Here is a 12,345-nt window from a genome sequence, read left to right as displayed (position 1 = left end):
TTATAGGGGGTTTTATGGTGTAAAAATTGATTTTTCCTATTTTTTACCCAAAAATAAATCAAATCTAGCAACTTCTTTTCAAATCATTTTGTAGAGCTTAAAAAAACAAGTAATATAGTAGGTCTATATTGAAGCGTTATTATGCGCCTAGTGGCTACGGAGAAAATATAAAAACATTTTTAATAAAAAATGTCCATGCTATTCTTATGGAGAACATTGTAAACATGTAGTAGTTTGCTTGTTTACGAGCATATTTTGATCAAATTTGGAAAATGCATTCATTTCCTTTTAAACTATTAACATTTAACAAAAAAACAGCTTTTTACCCTCCCTGTTGCAGCAAACCAAAGTACTTGTTAAACTGATGCTATTTAAATAGGAAAAAAATGTGACACTTTTATTTTTTAAGGAGACATTTTAGTTAAATCCAATCAGGCAAATGTAAATTTGCTTAGTTTGCTGTGGCGGGGGTATCTTTCATTTACCACCTAACACCTGCAAGTGCAGTAAATTAGAAAGGATGATTCAAAAGACAACTAAGGACTGTTCAAACTTTTATTCTTGATAATTAAGCTTGGTAATAAATACAGAATTATGAAATGCTCAAAAGCCTAACTATATTATCACAATGTTGAACTATGCTAGCAATAAATATTATAAATAGTGAGATTAAAATTAGAGGTCTGCTCCTAGTCTTTCGATTTCCTGGATCACGAAGCTCATATCTGCATGGTCCAATCCGGAGTTCTGGATGACGAGACGGAAAAAGTTTGGTAGATCTTTGAGAGGTTGATAGGTGATCATCATTGTGCCTTCTCTCATCATGCGCTCTTTGATTTTTGGAGCCACCTGGAAAAAAATTAAGATATTAAGATGAATCTATAAAAAAAACATTTATTTATTTTTCATGCTCTTGCTTTCAGTTACTGACAGATTCCACTGAACAGTGATACTGTTTTTCATCCTGTGGTTATGTAATTATAGCTATGTATGGTGAAAATTAAAGTTGTAATGGTGTACTTTCAATCATAGAAGAATAGGAAATCATTGATCTAAAATGGAAATATTACAAAGTTTGTATATTTCTTTATACCTCGTAAATATTATACAAAGTAACAAGGGTCTCATAACACAAGGGTTTCACTTATCATTAAATATGCATTATATAGTTTACCTTAGCTTATTCATTTGGTTCTTGAGACTTTGAACACTAACCAATCTTGTTTTGAAATGTGAAACAAGAGGTTCGTAAATATATGAAAAACAGAACAGATTGCGATGCAATTTGAAACCCATGTTCCTTACTGATCATAGATTTCCACTTTTTTTTGTTATTTAATTGTCGAGTTATCTCACAAATCTTTAAAGTGTTTTTACATCGAGATGTGAGTTTCGATTGCAAACTTTTTGTAAAGACAACATGGATTTCTTTCTTCAGCTCTCAGTTTACAATAAAAACCATGTTCCCACATTCATTTATTAAAGTCAAAGTCCAAAGACAAAGATTTATAATGTAAGGCCCATGCTATATGAATACAAGCGAAATAAGATGGCTGATAAGAACTAAGAAAATAACAGTTTGTCTTACGAATTACTTTTACCGTTCTTAAATTTTTAGATAGTCAAAATACTATTTTTCCCCACCAATTTCAACAATTAATTATGTAACATGGAGAACAAGGGCCTAGGTTTTTAGGATTTTTAGTGAAGATTGCAGGCTTGCCAGAATGGACTCACTGGCACAAGAAACTCAAAACAAAACTACTTTGTATAGCCTACACAAAACATTAGACATTTTCAACCAAGGAGAGAGAATATTTCAGACCTATTAGTGGCCAGGAAGTGCAACAGTGTTCCTATTTTAAACACTGTTGCAATAACGTCCTGGCACCAATTAATTCACTCTTCCTTAATGGTAAATGTGTTTAGTGACAGTGAAGGAGTGAAGTATTTAATTTTGTGTATAGTCATAGTGTAAAGTATTGTGTTTCTAGTTAACTTACCAGTTTAGACTCTTCCCCATTCAGGTGAACCAGCTATCCTCATTAAAATTCCAGTTTAAAGACCTCTAGTAGATAAAGATTCCAACTATATTACCCTAACTATCTTTGTGGGAATTCCCGTACCTTGTGAAGGCGTTGGTTGTAGTCTGGCTGGTTCTCCTGGCTGCGTAGACTGGGAGGAATGTACCAGAAGGTTACGTTAGTGCACTCAGGCTGATCCAGGACCAACTTGAACCCAGGTCTGTGGCGGATCTGTTCAGTGAAGAATGCTGCGTTGTCAAACACCGTGTCTATGTGAGCTGCCAGCCCATCTGTGCCCTGTAACAGTTGCGGCTTGAGTCAATCAGTAGTAGGTCCCTTAGTTGCCATTGGCTGTATGATTAAACAGTCCTGTCTAAGGAACATGTCAGCCTTAGTCACTAACAAGACTAAAGGTTTTGCCACTCATCTCCATTCATACTTTTCTTAAAATACCTACCTTCGTATGGTCGCCATTTCAATAAAAACTAAAAAGTATTTAGGTACTAGAGTAGGAACCAAATTCTCATTAGTTCTTTCTTTATTTCTTAAGAGAGTCAGCTGGTTTGTCTATTAATTATGTTGACAATGTAGTTTTTCATGTCCATATGATTTTGGATGTCAGTCCATTGCACATGCAAATTATATGTCAAAGTGGTTTCCAGATTTATTTTAAGATTATTTCCACAAAACTTGACCTAGCATCAGAAATTTGGATTACTTGACGAGGTATTGTACCATAATTACAAGTCAATTAATCACTCTAAATAGGTTTCATACCGTTGACTGTTAGGTTATAGTTAAATGAACAACTCAGTAGTCTAAAAATCTATTTCCTTGCGTAGTTTTTGTTACTGTGTATGATGACTATTTTACGAGACATAAAATATGAAGAAGTCTATGATAAGTTATCCTTTCAGTTTGAACTGGCTAAAATTTTGGCGTATTCTACATAAATCATTTACATCCTTGCTGTGTTGGTTCAATTCAACTAGATTTTTCATCATTCTGAAACTATCCACAACTGCAACTATGAAATTTCTATGTCCATCCATAGCCGGAGATAACATCCTTACCTTAGCTTTCCACATGAACCAGAACTTGAGTACGTCAGCGCGGCGGCCACACTGCACGTGCTTGTCGCCAGTGTCGTACCGGGTGTCGTAGAACTTGTCCTGTTGGAACAGGTAGGTAGCGCAGGCAGAGTGACAGGGGCCGAGCAGGTCTGTGTGTCTGGTCAGGAAGGTAGAGCATTGCTGGGGAGCTGTCAACAGCTTGTGTGGGTTCCAGGTCACCGAGTCAGCCCTGAACATCGTGATAAATTAGTCACGGTTATTGTCTCAAATGTGTGGAGTTGTAAGATACAAATTTAACATATTTGTTAGATAAGAGCGTTAAGTTTACTTTAGGAAAACGTCCCTGTTTATTTCTACTTTCTCCGTACATTGTATATGGAGAAAGAATTGTTTTATCAAAATTTTTTATTAGATTTTTGGGTGGTAATATCCGTTTGGATGAAATAATTTAATGATATAGAAGTGTTTTGGAACAGTGTTTCCTCGCTGTTATTTTTTAATGCTTTCTAATATTTCCAGTATGTTATCACTCAAATTTAAGCCTAAAACCTTGATTCCAGACTGAACACGTAACAAACACATTTAGTTAGTTTTTGGTCCGTTTCCATCAATTCTTCTTTTTTTCTTCTTTCTTTTTTTCTTTTTCTTCTTCTCTGCGTCAAAACATCTAGTTGCTCAAAATCATACATCAATCTTTTTGCCATTTAGGTGTCTGCTTTTAATTTATATTTGAGATGGTGGACTTAAAAATAAGTAAAAACTATTAGCAATATTTACTTATCTTACCTTAACAAGACCAACCAATTTTAAAACCTTAAATCATTATTTTCAAGAGCATTATTTATGAGTAAAAAATTCTTGTTTATATGCCAAAGAAAATACTTCTTTGTATATAAAACACGACATTTAAGAGCCAAAGAAAAGTAATTCAGAACCCATAACAAAAATGGTAATCACGTAATTGAGCAATTTTTGTACAGTTTCCGATTAGCAACAACTGCAAAAACCAGAACCTGATCCAAGGGCAAAGGCATTCAAAGAGTGTGGCTTTGACCTTAAAGGGTGAAAGTAACTGGTTACTTAATTGCATACCGGTATTCTTTGTCAGAGACTGTTCCTTATAATTAACAATCATAGAATGCGCTCTAACAATGTTTTTAGGATAAAAAGTCAACCTCCTTGCTTCACTTCTCAAGGACTTTCCTTCGTTGAGTGAACAAGTAAGAGTAAAATACACCAAAGGATTTTAATGAGGATTTTTTCTTTCTTAATAAATGTTAGGATACATTATCACCATTATTCAAGTTTTTACCCTTCAAACGTAAAAATGCCAAATTTTTAATAAAACCAACAAGTGGAGATAAAAAAATACATTGAAGCGTTTAAGGATTAAAGGTAACAAAGAAAATCCCAAAAACCTGTACATTCTAAATTCCCATGATATTCTTCTAGAGAAAAGTAAATTTTTCCCCTTCCCCATGGCAGCAAATCTAATGTAGCCTACCTGTTAAATGTAATGTTATTTATATTTCGGATAAAAATTACTTGTTTATGAAAATATTTTTTTTACGAGAGTGTTACTAGCTTAAGTGGTTATAGTGTCTCGGACTTTGGTGCATGAGGGACGCGGGTTCGATTCCCGGCACTTCTAGACCTACAACACGTGAGTTTCTACCGCTTTCCCTATTTGAAGTACACTGTACACATATCCTCTAGAGTAAAAATGCCAATTGGGTGAACAACAAAGAAAAAATCCAATCAAACAAATTAAAATTTGAGTAGTCTGCAGGATTACTGCAGGGGTATTTATCTATGGTGTTTATATTTCATGCTAACTACTAAGTTATCTCTATGTTATTTGTTCCAACATCAATATAGCCTGCCTTTACCAACATGGCTGTTCCATGTTTACATGTTTTACCATATGTTACCTGTGTATGCCGTTGAGTAGGTGACGATGTCTAGGTGACATCAAAGCACCTCCACCCCAAGCTGCGTCTACATGTAGCCATAGTCCGTTGGCTTCACACACATCAGCGATCTCCGGCAGCGGGTCAAACGCTCCTAGCACGGTGGTACCTGCAACACAGGTGCATGATGCTTTTATACTACCAACAAATAGGGGAGTGGTAGAGGGCAAGACTTTGGTCCTCGAGGTCCCGGAATTCCACCAATAACTAACTAGCCCAGTCAATATAGGTTTTGTGTTGGAAGTAATTAAACACTGTATTTTCTATGCTGGTTATACAGGGTGGGGCAGGGAAATATCCCTACTTTTAAGATGGCACTGTGAGTGGTGGGGGTGTGCTGGAGGAATGGTGTTAGGCTCAAATGAAGCTTTTGTTCTGGGAATTTCTAAGAATATCACTTTCAGTAGTAGACATGGCTTCTTCGAGTGAGCAATGTGCTTTTGCACTCGAGATGTATTTTTTTTCAAAAATCTGTCTATTGTTGCTGTGCAGCTACCGTTGGCTGCAAACTTGTTATCGGGTGGCCTGTCGCAGAGCTGTTACAATTTGGTGTGGGTGAATTACTTTCGTGTTTTTTGGTGTATTGCGAAGGATATTTGGAGCTCAAAGAACCTTCCGGGGTCCTGAAAACATTGACCTTGTCAGAAGATCGATTTGGCAGTCTCCTCAAAGTTCTGCTTGTAAGCATGCATCGGCACTGGCGTTTTCTAGTCATACTGTGCCTCGTATTCTCCATTATGACCTACACCTCCATCTATACAAGAGGGTAGTTGCTCATGAACTCACACAATGGGATTGGCAACAAACGAATGCAGGCGTGTGAAATCTTAATTGCGGGACTACCTCATGCTGCTCGGGTTTTGTTTAGTGACGAGGCACACTTCCATATTTCTGGAGCGGTAAATAAGCATAACGTGCTCTATTGGAGTGATGCTAAGCCTAGGGTAGTTTAAGGGAAGACCCAAGATGCCTTGAAGGATGCAGTTCACCTTGAATTTTGCCGCATTCCACAACAAATGCTTCACAAAGTTATTATGAACTCCAGAACCAGAATACAGCAATGCATTTAAGATTAGGGACACCACTTGCAGGATATGCTGTTTAAAACCAAGTTAAGTTATATTAAAATAAACTCCCAGACGTGACCTTTCAATCTCAATAAAAAGTTTGGTTCTAACATTTTTGGTTGTCTTTAAATATACCTTCAAAATTAGGGATACTTCCCTGCCCCACCCTGTATTTTGTTGAGGTGTGTTTTCCCAAAAACCCCCAATCCTCCCCTTGTGCTTTCTCTCCCCCCCCCTTTTCATATTTGCAGTATATTGGAACATTTTTACATGATTATGATTACTAATACCTAGTTAGTTTGGACATAGTGTTTAAATATACTACTGTAAATGGATTCCACAGGATTCGGTGTTAATGTGCACCACAACAATGAAATTCATTTGCGTTTATGGTTGTTGTATTTGCTTGCTACACAGAGAAGTAAGGTACAGAGAAAACTTGCTTATGGGACGACCGAGCGCTTTTAACTCTAGCATGTGCCTGCAATATACTTGTGACAAGCAAGGAACAGCCAGAGCGGTGAGCAATGTACCTTACTTCTCTGTGACAGATAGTATTATTAGACCTACCAGCTGTGGCAGACACCATGAAGGGCTTGGCCCCCTCCTGTATGGTCCGTTGTATCTGAGCACGCAAGTCGTTGACATCCATGCGACCCCTGGAGTCGGTCCTGATCAGGTACACGTTGTCAGATCCCAGTCCCTGCAGTGTAGCCAGCTTCTTTATGGAGTAGTGGGCATCCTCTGAGGTGTACACGACTAATCTGGGCAACCCGTGGAGTCCCTGACTCTGGAAATCGCAAAATAAAAATATTAAAATGTAAATTATGTATGACAAATGTTATCATAAAACGTCTGTGAGAAATTTTCAATTTAAAATCCATTGTGTGACTGATTCATACAATGACACAGTTAATTAGGGTCTATTTTATTATAATTAGAGATGGTTTTTCAAGACGAGATTATAAAAAATACAGTTTAAACCGCCTGCAGAAAGTCAATACATTAACCGCAATACAGGAGCGCATCGTTGCTGCGTTTCCTTTGCGAAGGCGTCTTTATTTAATTAGTCCATTACATGTAATTATTACTTGTAACTTTTATAATTTTTGTTATTTTGTTTTGACATCGCGAATTATGAAGTTTTGTTAAGTGTAAGACATGTTTTACTATGTAAACATAGCCATAACAAGTCACTCCAAAATCATATTGTAAAAATAACACATCACTGAATATTGTTAATTGTTGTTTTAGACTGATATATTTTGTATTTTTTAAAGTTGAACTATATCCTAACTGATATCATCATGTTTCCTATGCGTAAGAGTTATTTTTAATACGGTAGGTTGAATTAATATTCGCTATTTTCTAATATTTTAAATATTCTTGATTATTATTATTATTTTTATATTTAACGATCATCCGTCTAAATCATTAAGTACTTAACAATATTACGTTTTTTAGCCACATGTGTCAGATTGTTCCAAATAATCATGATGTTGCCAACAGGTTGATTGCCAGGGGATAAGCAAACAACAACAAATCATGACGTACAGTATAAAAGGTTGGACCGTCATAAGTACAAAGAAGGAAAAAAGCGACAGAATAACTCTTACAAATTCCACACAAGATTCCCACACACTTTTTGTCTTGATATCAAGCAAATTTTTTTACAAATACCCGCAAAAACGTCACCATGTTGGCAACAATGGCAAACTCACCTCAAGGTTTTCCACACATCAACTTTTATCTTCAAAGCAAGCACTTAGAGTACCGAATTGTAGCCAAAAAACTAACCTAAAACTAAACAAACAAGACCAAGAACCAGTTATTCCTAAAATATGTGAAACTTTTGTCATGCAAAACAAGTTATACCTAAAACGTCAAATACCGTTCGTAGTAAAATAAAACAGCCCACCTTGACTTGGGGCAGGGCGTGGTAGCGGGCGCAGCTGATGGCGTACCCGTTGGCCATGGAACCTCCGGGGCAGAAGATGCCGTCACCCTGGGTCCAGCCGACGATCCTCCTCATCTCCGCCAGGACTTTCTCCTCCATCAGTGTGAAGACGGGGGACACCTCGTACGTGTAGACGCTGGGGTTGAGAGCGTCCGTGAGCCATTGGCCTACTAGGCCGTAGGGGTCGACGCTGTGGAAGAGCCACTAGGTTAGGAGGGTTACGATAATCAGGTTGAAGAAAGGTATGGGTATATGGCTGGGAGAAACCATCTGAGCATTTCGTCGATATTTGTAATATATAAGCTGACTCCATAGTGAAACAGTATAGGTTTAAATGATTTGGCCTATTGGATTGGTTAATTAATTGGTTACAGAGGTATTGGGTATGGTGATTCTTTATTTACGGTCGTGCAGGACTCAGATAGTGTCTACGTCTTAAACAATAAAAAACAAGCAAAACAAGTTTCGTTTGATGATTTTTGTGTACTTGAATTCGCAAGTATTCCTAATAGACTCTGTTACAAGTCACAACCCTAAAAGCGCGTACCCTCTATTGTAAAGCTGACTATTTACCATACTCCAGCTGACTTTACCGGCCCCTTTCTGTAAACGACTTTCTGGCCTAAAAAAATACAGAAAGAAGCTATTTACTGTGTAGCGAAAAAAAAAACGTGTTTGCTATATTGAAGTAAACTGTCTTCAATAGTTAAATAATCTCTGAAAAAAATGCATACTGCAACTAATAAGACTGATTCCGGGGGCGAGCTCGTCTAGAGGTAGAGCGCAGGGCTTCGGTGCGGGGTCCCAGGTTCAAATCCCGCCAATCACCGAATCACCTATGAATTTTATCTATGCGATAATCCCGTAACCCTCTAGGACTAACCCGAAATAATGTATAAAACAGTTCCGGGATAGAACTAGTGTCCGAGGACGTGAAGGTGCATAACAAACTACAAACTGACTCCAAGATCTCACCCAGAAAACAGCTGATTCATGAAGTACGGATGACCAGTCTTGACGCTGTACTTGATGGTATCCTTGACTAGGCCCAGGAGTCGGTCATGGGTGAGGGGAGACTTGTCCAGGTCCAGGTCCAGGATGTCCAGGAGTTTGTCAGGATCAGTCCAGCGCAGCACGGGACTCTGTCTGTCCAGAGAAAACACCGCCTCGTCCAGCATCACGTTCACTGCCTCCTGTATAGGACATGTAAACTTTTAAAATTTTCTGTAAAGTATTTTTGCAATAACAATCCCTTTTACAACCCCTGATCTCTTTAACTCTTTTACGTCAAACTTTGTTTGTGGACAAAATGTTTAATTAGTTTCGTAGCATTTGCCGTAGTGTAACAAAGCAATATTTCTCGGATACTTACGCTGGAAATCTGGTCATTTTGTACACAATGGTATAGCTTACAATACATCAAGTATACGGAAATATTATTATAAAATTATTTTAACTAAAAGCTCACTACAAAAATATACCCTGGAATGGGAAAATGAAGTACCGGTATATGGAAACTCAACATTATAAGTACTTTACAAAAGGACCGTGGCTTTCCTGTCGTTGACGTTATTAAACTTGAGTTCAATTTCAACTTTTTAGTGGGGTTGCCAGGTCAGCCGGGAATTATATATGTTTTTATCGATCTTTGAATTATGTAGGGTAGTTCCAACATAAACTACGTTTTTACTTCCCATACCAGCACAAGTATATAGACTAGTAATTTTTATACCATAGACTTGACAAAGGTTATAGTAAAATGTTTTTGTCTGGTTACATCAACAACAAATAACTTATATTATAACTGCAGTTTTTTTTTTTTTTTTTTTGGGGGGGGGGATGTAGGTAATTGATGTGATAGTAACCAACAAACTTTGCCGAGACATCAATTTGTGTTCTCTCTCCCTATAGCAAGTTTCTTGGAGAAGTTATTATTTACGTCAACATTTTTGAGTTTGCGGTTTTGGGCGCAAATATACGTTTTTTAAAAGTGGTTTTTGAAGTGATGTCTATGTGTGGGGTTGTTGCCAGAGACTACAACTGAGTTCCAATTTTGATGAAATTTGGTAGTAATCCATATAACCAGGCATTTTTCCGTTTTTTTAGATTTTAATTTCTTAATAGTTAAAAAGTAAAAACCATAAAATAACGGAAAAATCGAATTTTCACGAAAATGGCACGAACATTTTTGATTGGCACGTTTTTTAATTAAAATTCAGTATGATAGTTCTCTAACTATACACAAAATAAATAAATTCCAATTCTTTAAAATTTGCTTTTCAAAAGCTAATGCAACTTTTATGATTTTTTCCCATAAATTAATTTGTTACTCCCAGCCCTTCCCATGATAAAGGTTGTTGGCAAGCTAATGGTAGAGAGTATGTATCATATTCCTGACACTCTTTATTTAAATAAATATCTTATACTTATAATCATCCAGAGTATACGCTAACCAACCCAATACACCCCTGCAACTATAAAATATACCCTGTAGTTATTGACTTAATTTTTACTGACATATAATAATTGTTTAGACATGCCCACTTGTCATCTGTGGTTTTCTGTGATGTTTAAGTTATTGACTACTAGCTGTACCCGCGGGCTTCGCCCCGTTTAACTTCATAAGTATTCGCATGGCTCATTCACGTCCTGGTTGAAGTTCGTTCGCTGCGCTCACTTGCCTTCAGGTTAGCTCGTTCGCTACGCTAACTCGCCTCCAGGTTGAAGTTCGTTCGCTACGCTCACTCACCTTTTGGTTGGAAATTAGCCGTTGTCAAAAATTAATAGTGCTGCACCCTGTTGGTAATCCTTGTAACTTTTATGCTATTGCACATCATAGAACAGAACCAACTTGTTTAATTGAAACAGCTGTTAAGATTCATTAATTCCTTTTAAATATGAAAAATCATAAGATTAACATGGGGAACTACAGAGCCACTGGGGCGGAGCCCGAAAGGGTTTTTGAGATAAGAATATGCTTTAATGTTAATCGGGAATGTGAGCTATCATCATGCCAAATTTCAACCCAATCCGTCCAGTAGTTTATGCGTGATTGAGCAACAAACACACACACAAACATACACACAAACATACACACAAACATACACACAAACTCACAAACTTTCAGATTTATAATATTAGTAAGATGAATTTTGTTAGCCCCTAATCCTAGCAATGGTTTATATATTTTGATTTTTATAATTTTAACGCCTATAATTGACTAAGTAGGAAAGTGTGAAATTTAATGAACAATTATTGCAAAACGAGTCTTTTGTGAATCATTATTCAAATATTAATTTAAGTAATCATAGTATTTTTTTACAAATATATTTATTGTAAAAGACATAATATAATTAACTAGCATCAAATTAAATTCTTTAAGTCCAATACTGCTCGTGTGCTTACATTATGCACTTTTTATGTGCAAAAGTAAAACTGTTTTATCCACCTGTATGAAGGCCTGGTGGCGCTGGCGGTCCGGCTGGCTGTGGTACTTTGCCACGGCTTCCTTCGTGGCACCCACGGCGCCCTTGGTGGCTCCCACGGCGCCCCTCACGGCAGCCATCTCCCGGTGTACAGGCGGGTCCAGGAGTAGATCTGCAGCGGCGGGCATGGTGGCGCGGGTAGGACTGGAGTGTCCCTGTCGTCGATACCGGGGTATACCTCCCGTGGCAAGGCCGACCCTCCCACTACACTGCCGACAATTAGCGAGGATAGTTGATCAACTCATCAAGGAAGATTCTAATTTGTTCATCCCTTAGTTTAGAATTAAATACACTATTCGTGAACATACAATATTCGCGAAGTTTAGTTGTAGAGTCTTTGTAACGCATTGGCATTACCTAATACCATGGATAAAACATACTCCCTTTCATTGTATTATGAATACATTGGTTTATGTAAATATGGTCCCTATCCTTATGGAGTTATGCAGAAGACAATTTTATTGTTCCGTTCGTTGCACTGTATAGGTTGTGTTTTACAATTTGTTTCTTGTAATTTCGGTCATTTAAAACCTCGTGTGTCCAAATAAAACGATATAATTTTAAACAATAACTCGTACCCTAGTTATAACCAAACAGTAAAGCTCAAATCAAGAAATTAACCCTAAATAAAAATGATTTCGTCGACACTTTCGCGATCAGTGTCACCGGACATAAACTGGACACGAAAAACTAGCTTCAAAAATGTTCAATGGGACGAGAAGTATACTTGTGTTGTCTATGCTAATACATCCACCTTCCACTACAATAA

General features: G+C 37.2%; 1 protein-coding gene across 1 annotated transcript; it reads right to left on the bottom strand.

Moving 5' to 3' along the window:
• Positions 1-541: 541 nt before the first annotated feature.
• On the bottom strand, positions 542-11,739 carry LOC129002522 (cysteine sulfinic acid decarboxylase-like). Its single transcript, XM_054430390.1, has 8 exons — positions 11,540-11,739; positions 9,067-9,284; positions 8,053-8,281; positions 6,705-6,924; positions 5,029-5,176; positions 3,098-3,326; positions 2,127-2,321; positions 542-849 (listed from the first exon to the last, which is right to left on the bottom strand). The coding sequence occupies exons 1-8, from the start codon at positions 11,702-11,704 to the stop codon at positions 676-678; spliced, it is 1,578 nt and encodes a 525-aa protein (XP_054286365.1). The 5' UTR covers positions 11,705-11,739; the 3' UTR covers positions 542-675.
• Between the last annotated feature and the right edge of the window lie 606 nt (positions 11,740-12,345).

Source organism: Macrosteles quadrilineatus, unplaced genomic scaffold, assembly GCF_028750875.1.
Source record: "Macrosteles quadrilineatus isolate MER2022 unplaced genomic scaffold, UCM_ALF_1.0 Scaffold_9__3_contigs__length_116548681, whole genome shotgun sequence".
Lineage (NCBI taxonomy): Eukaryota > Metazoa > Arthropoda > Insecta > Hemiptera > Cicadellidae > Macrosteles > Macrosteles quadrilineatus.
This window is presented reverse-complemented; position numbering and strand designations above follow the sequence as displayed.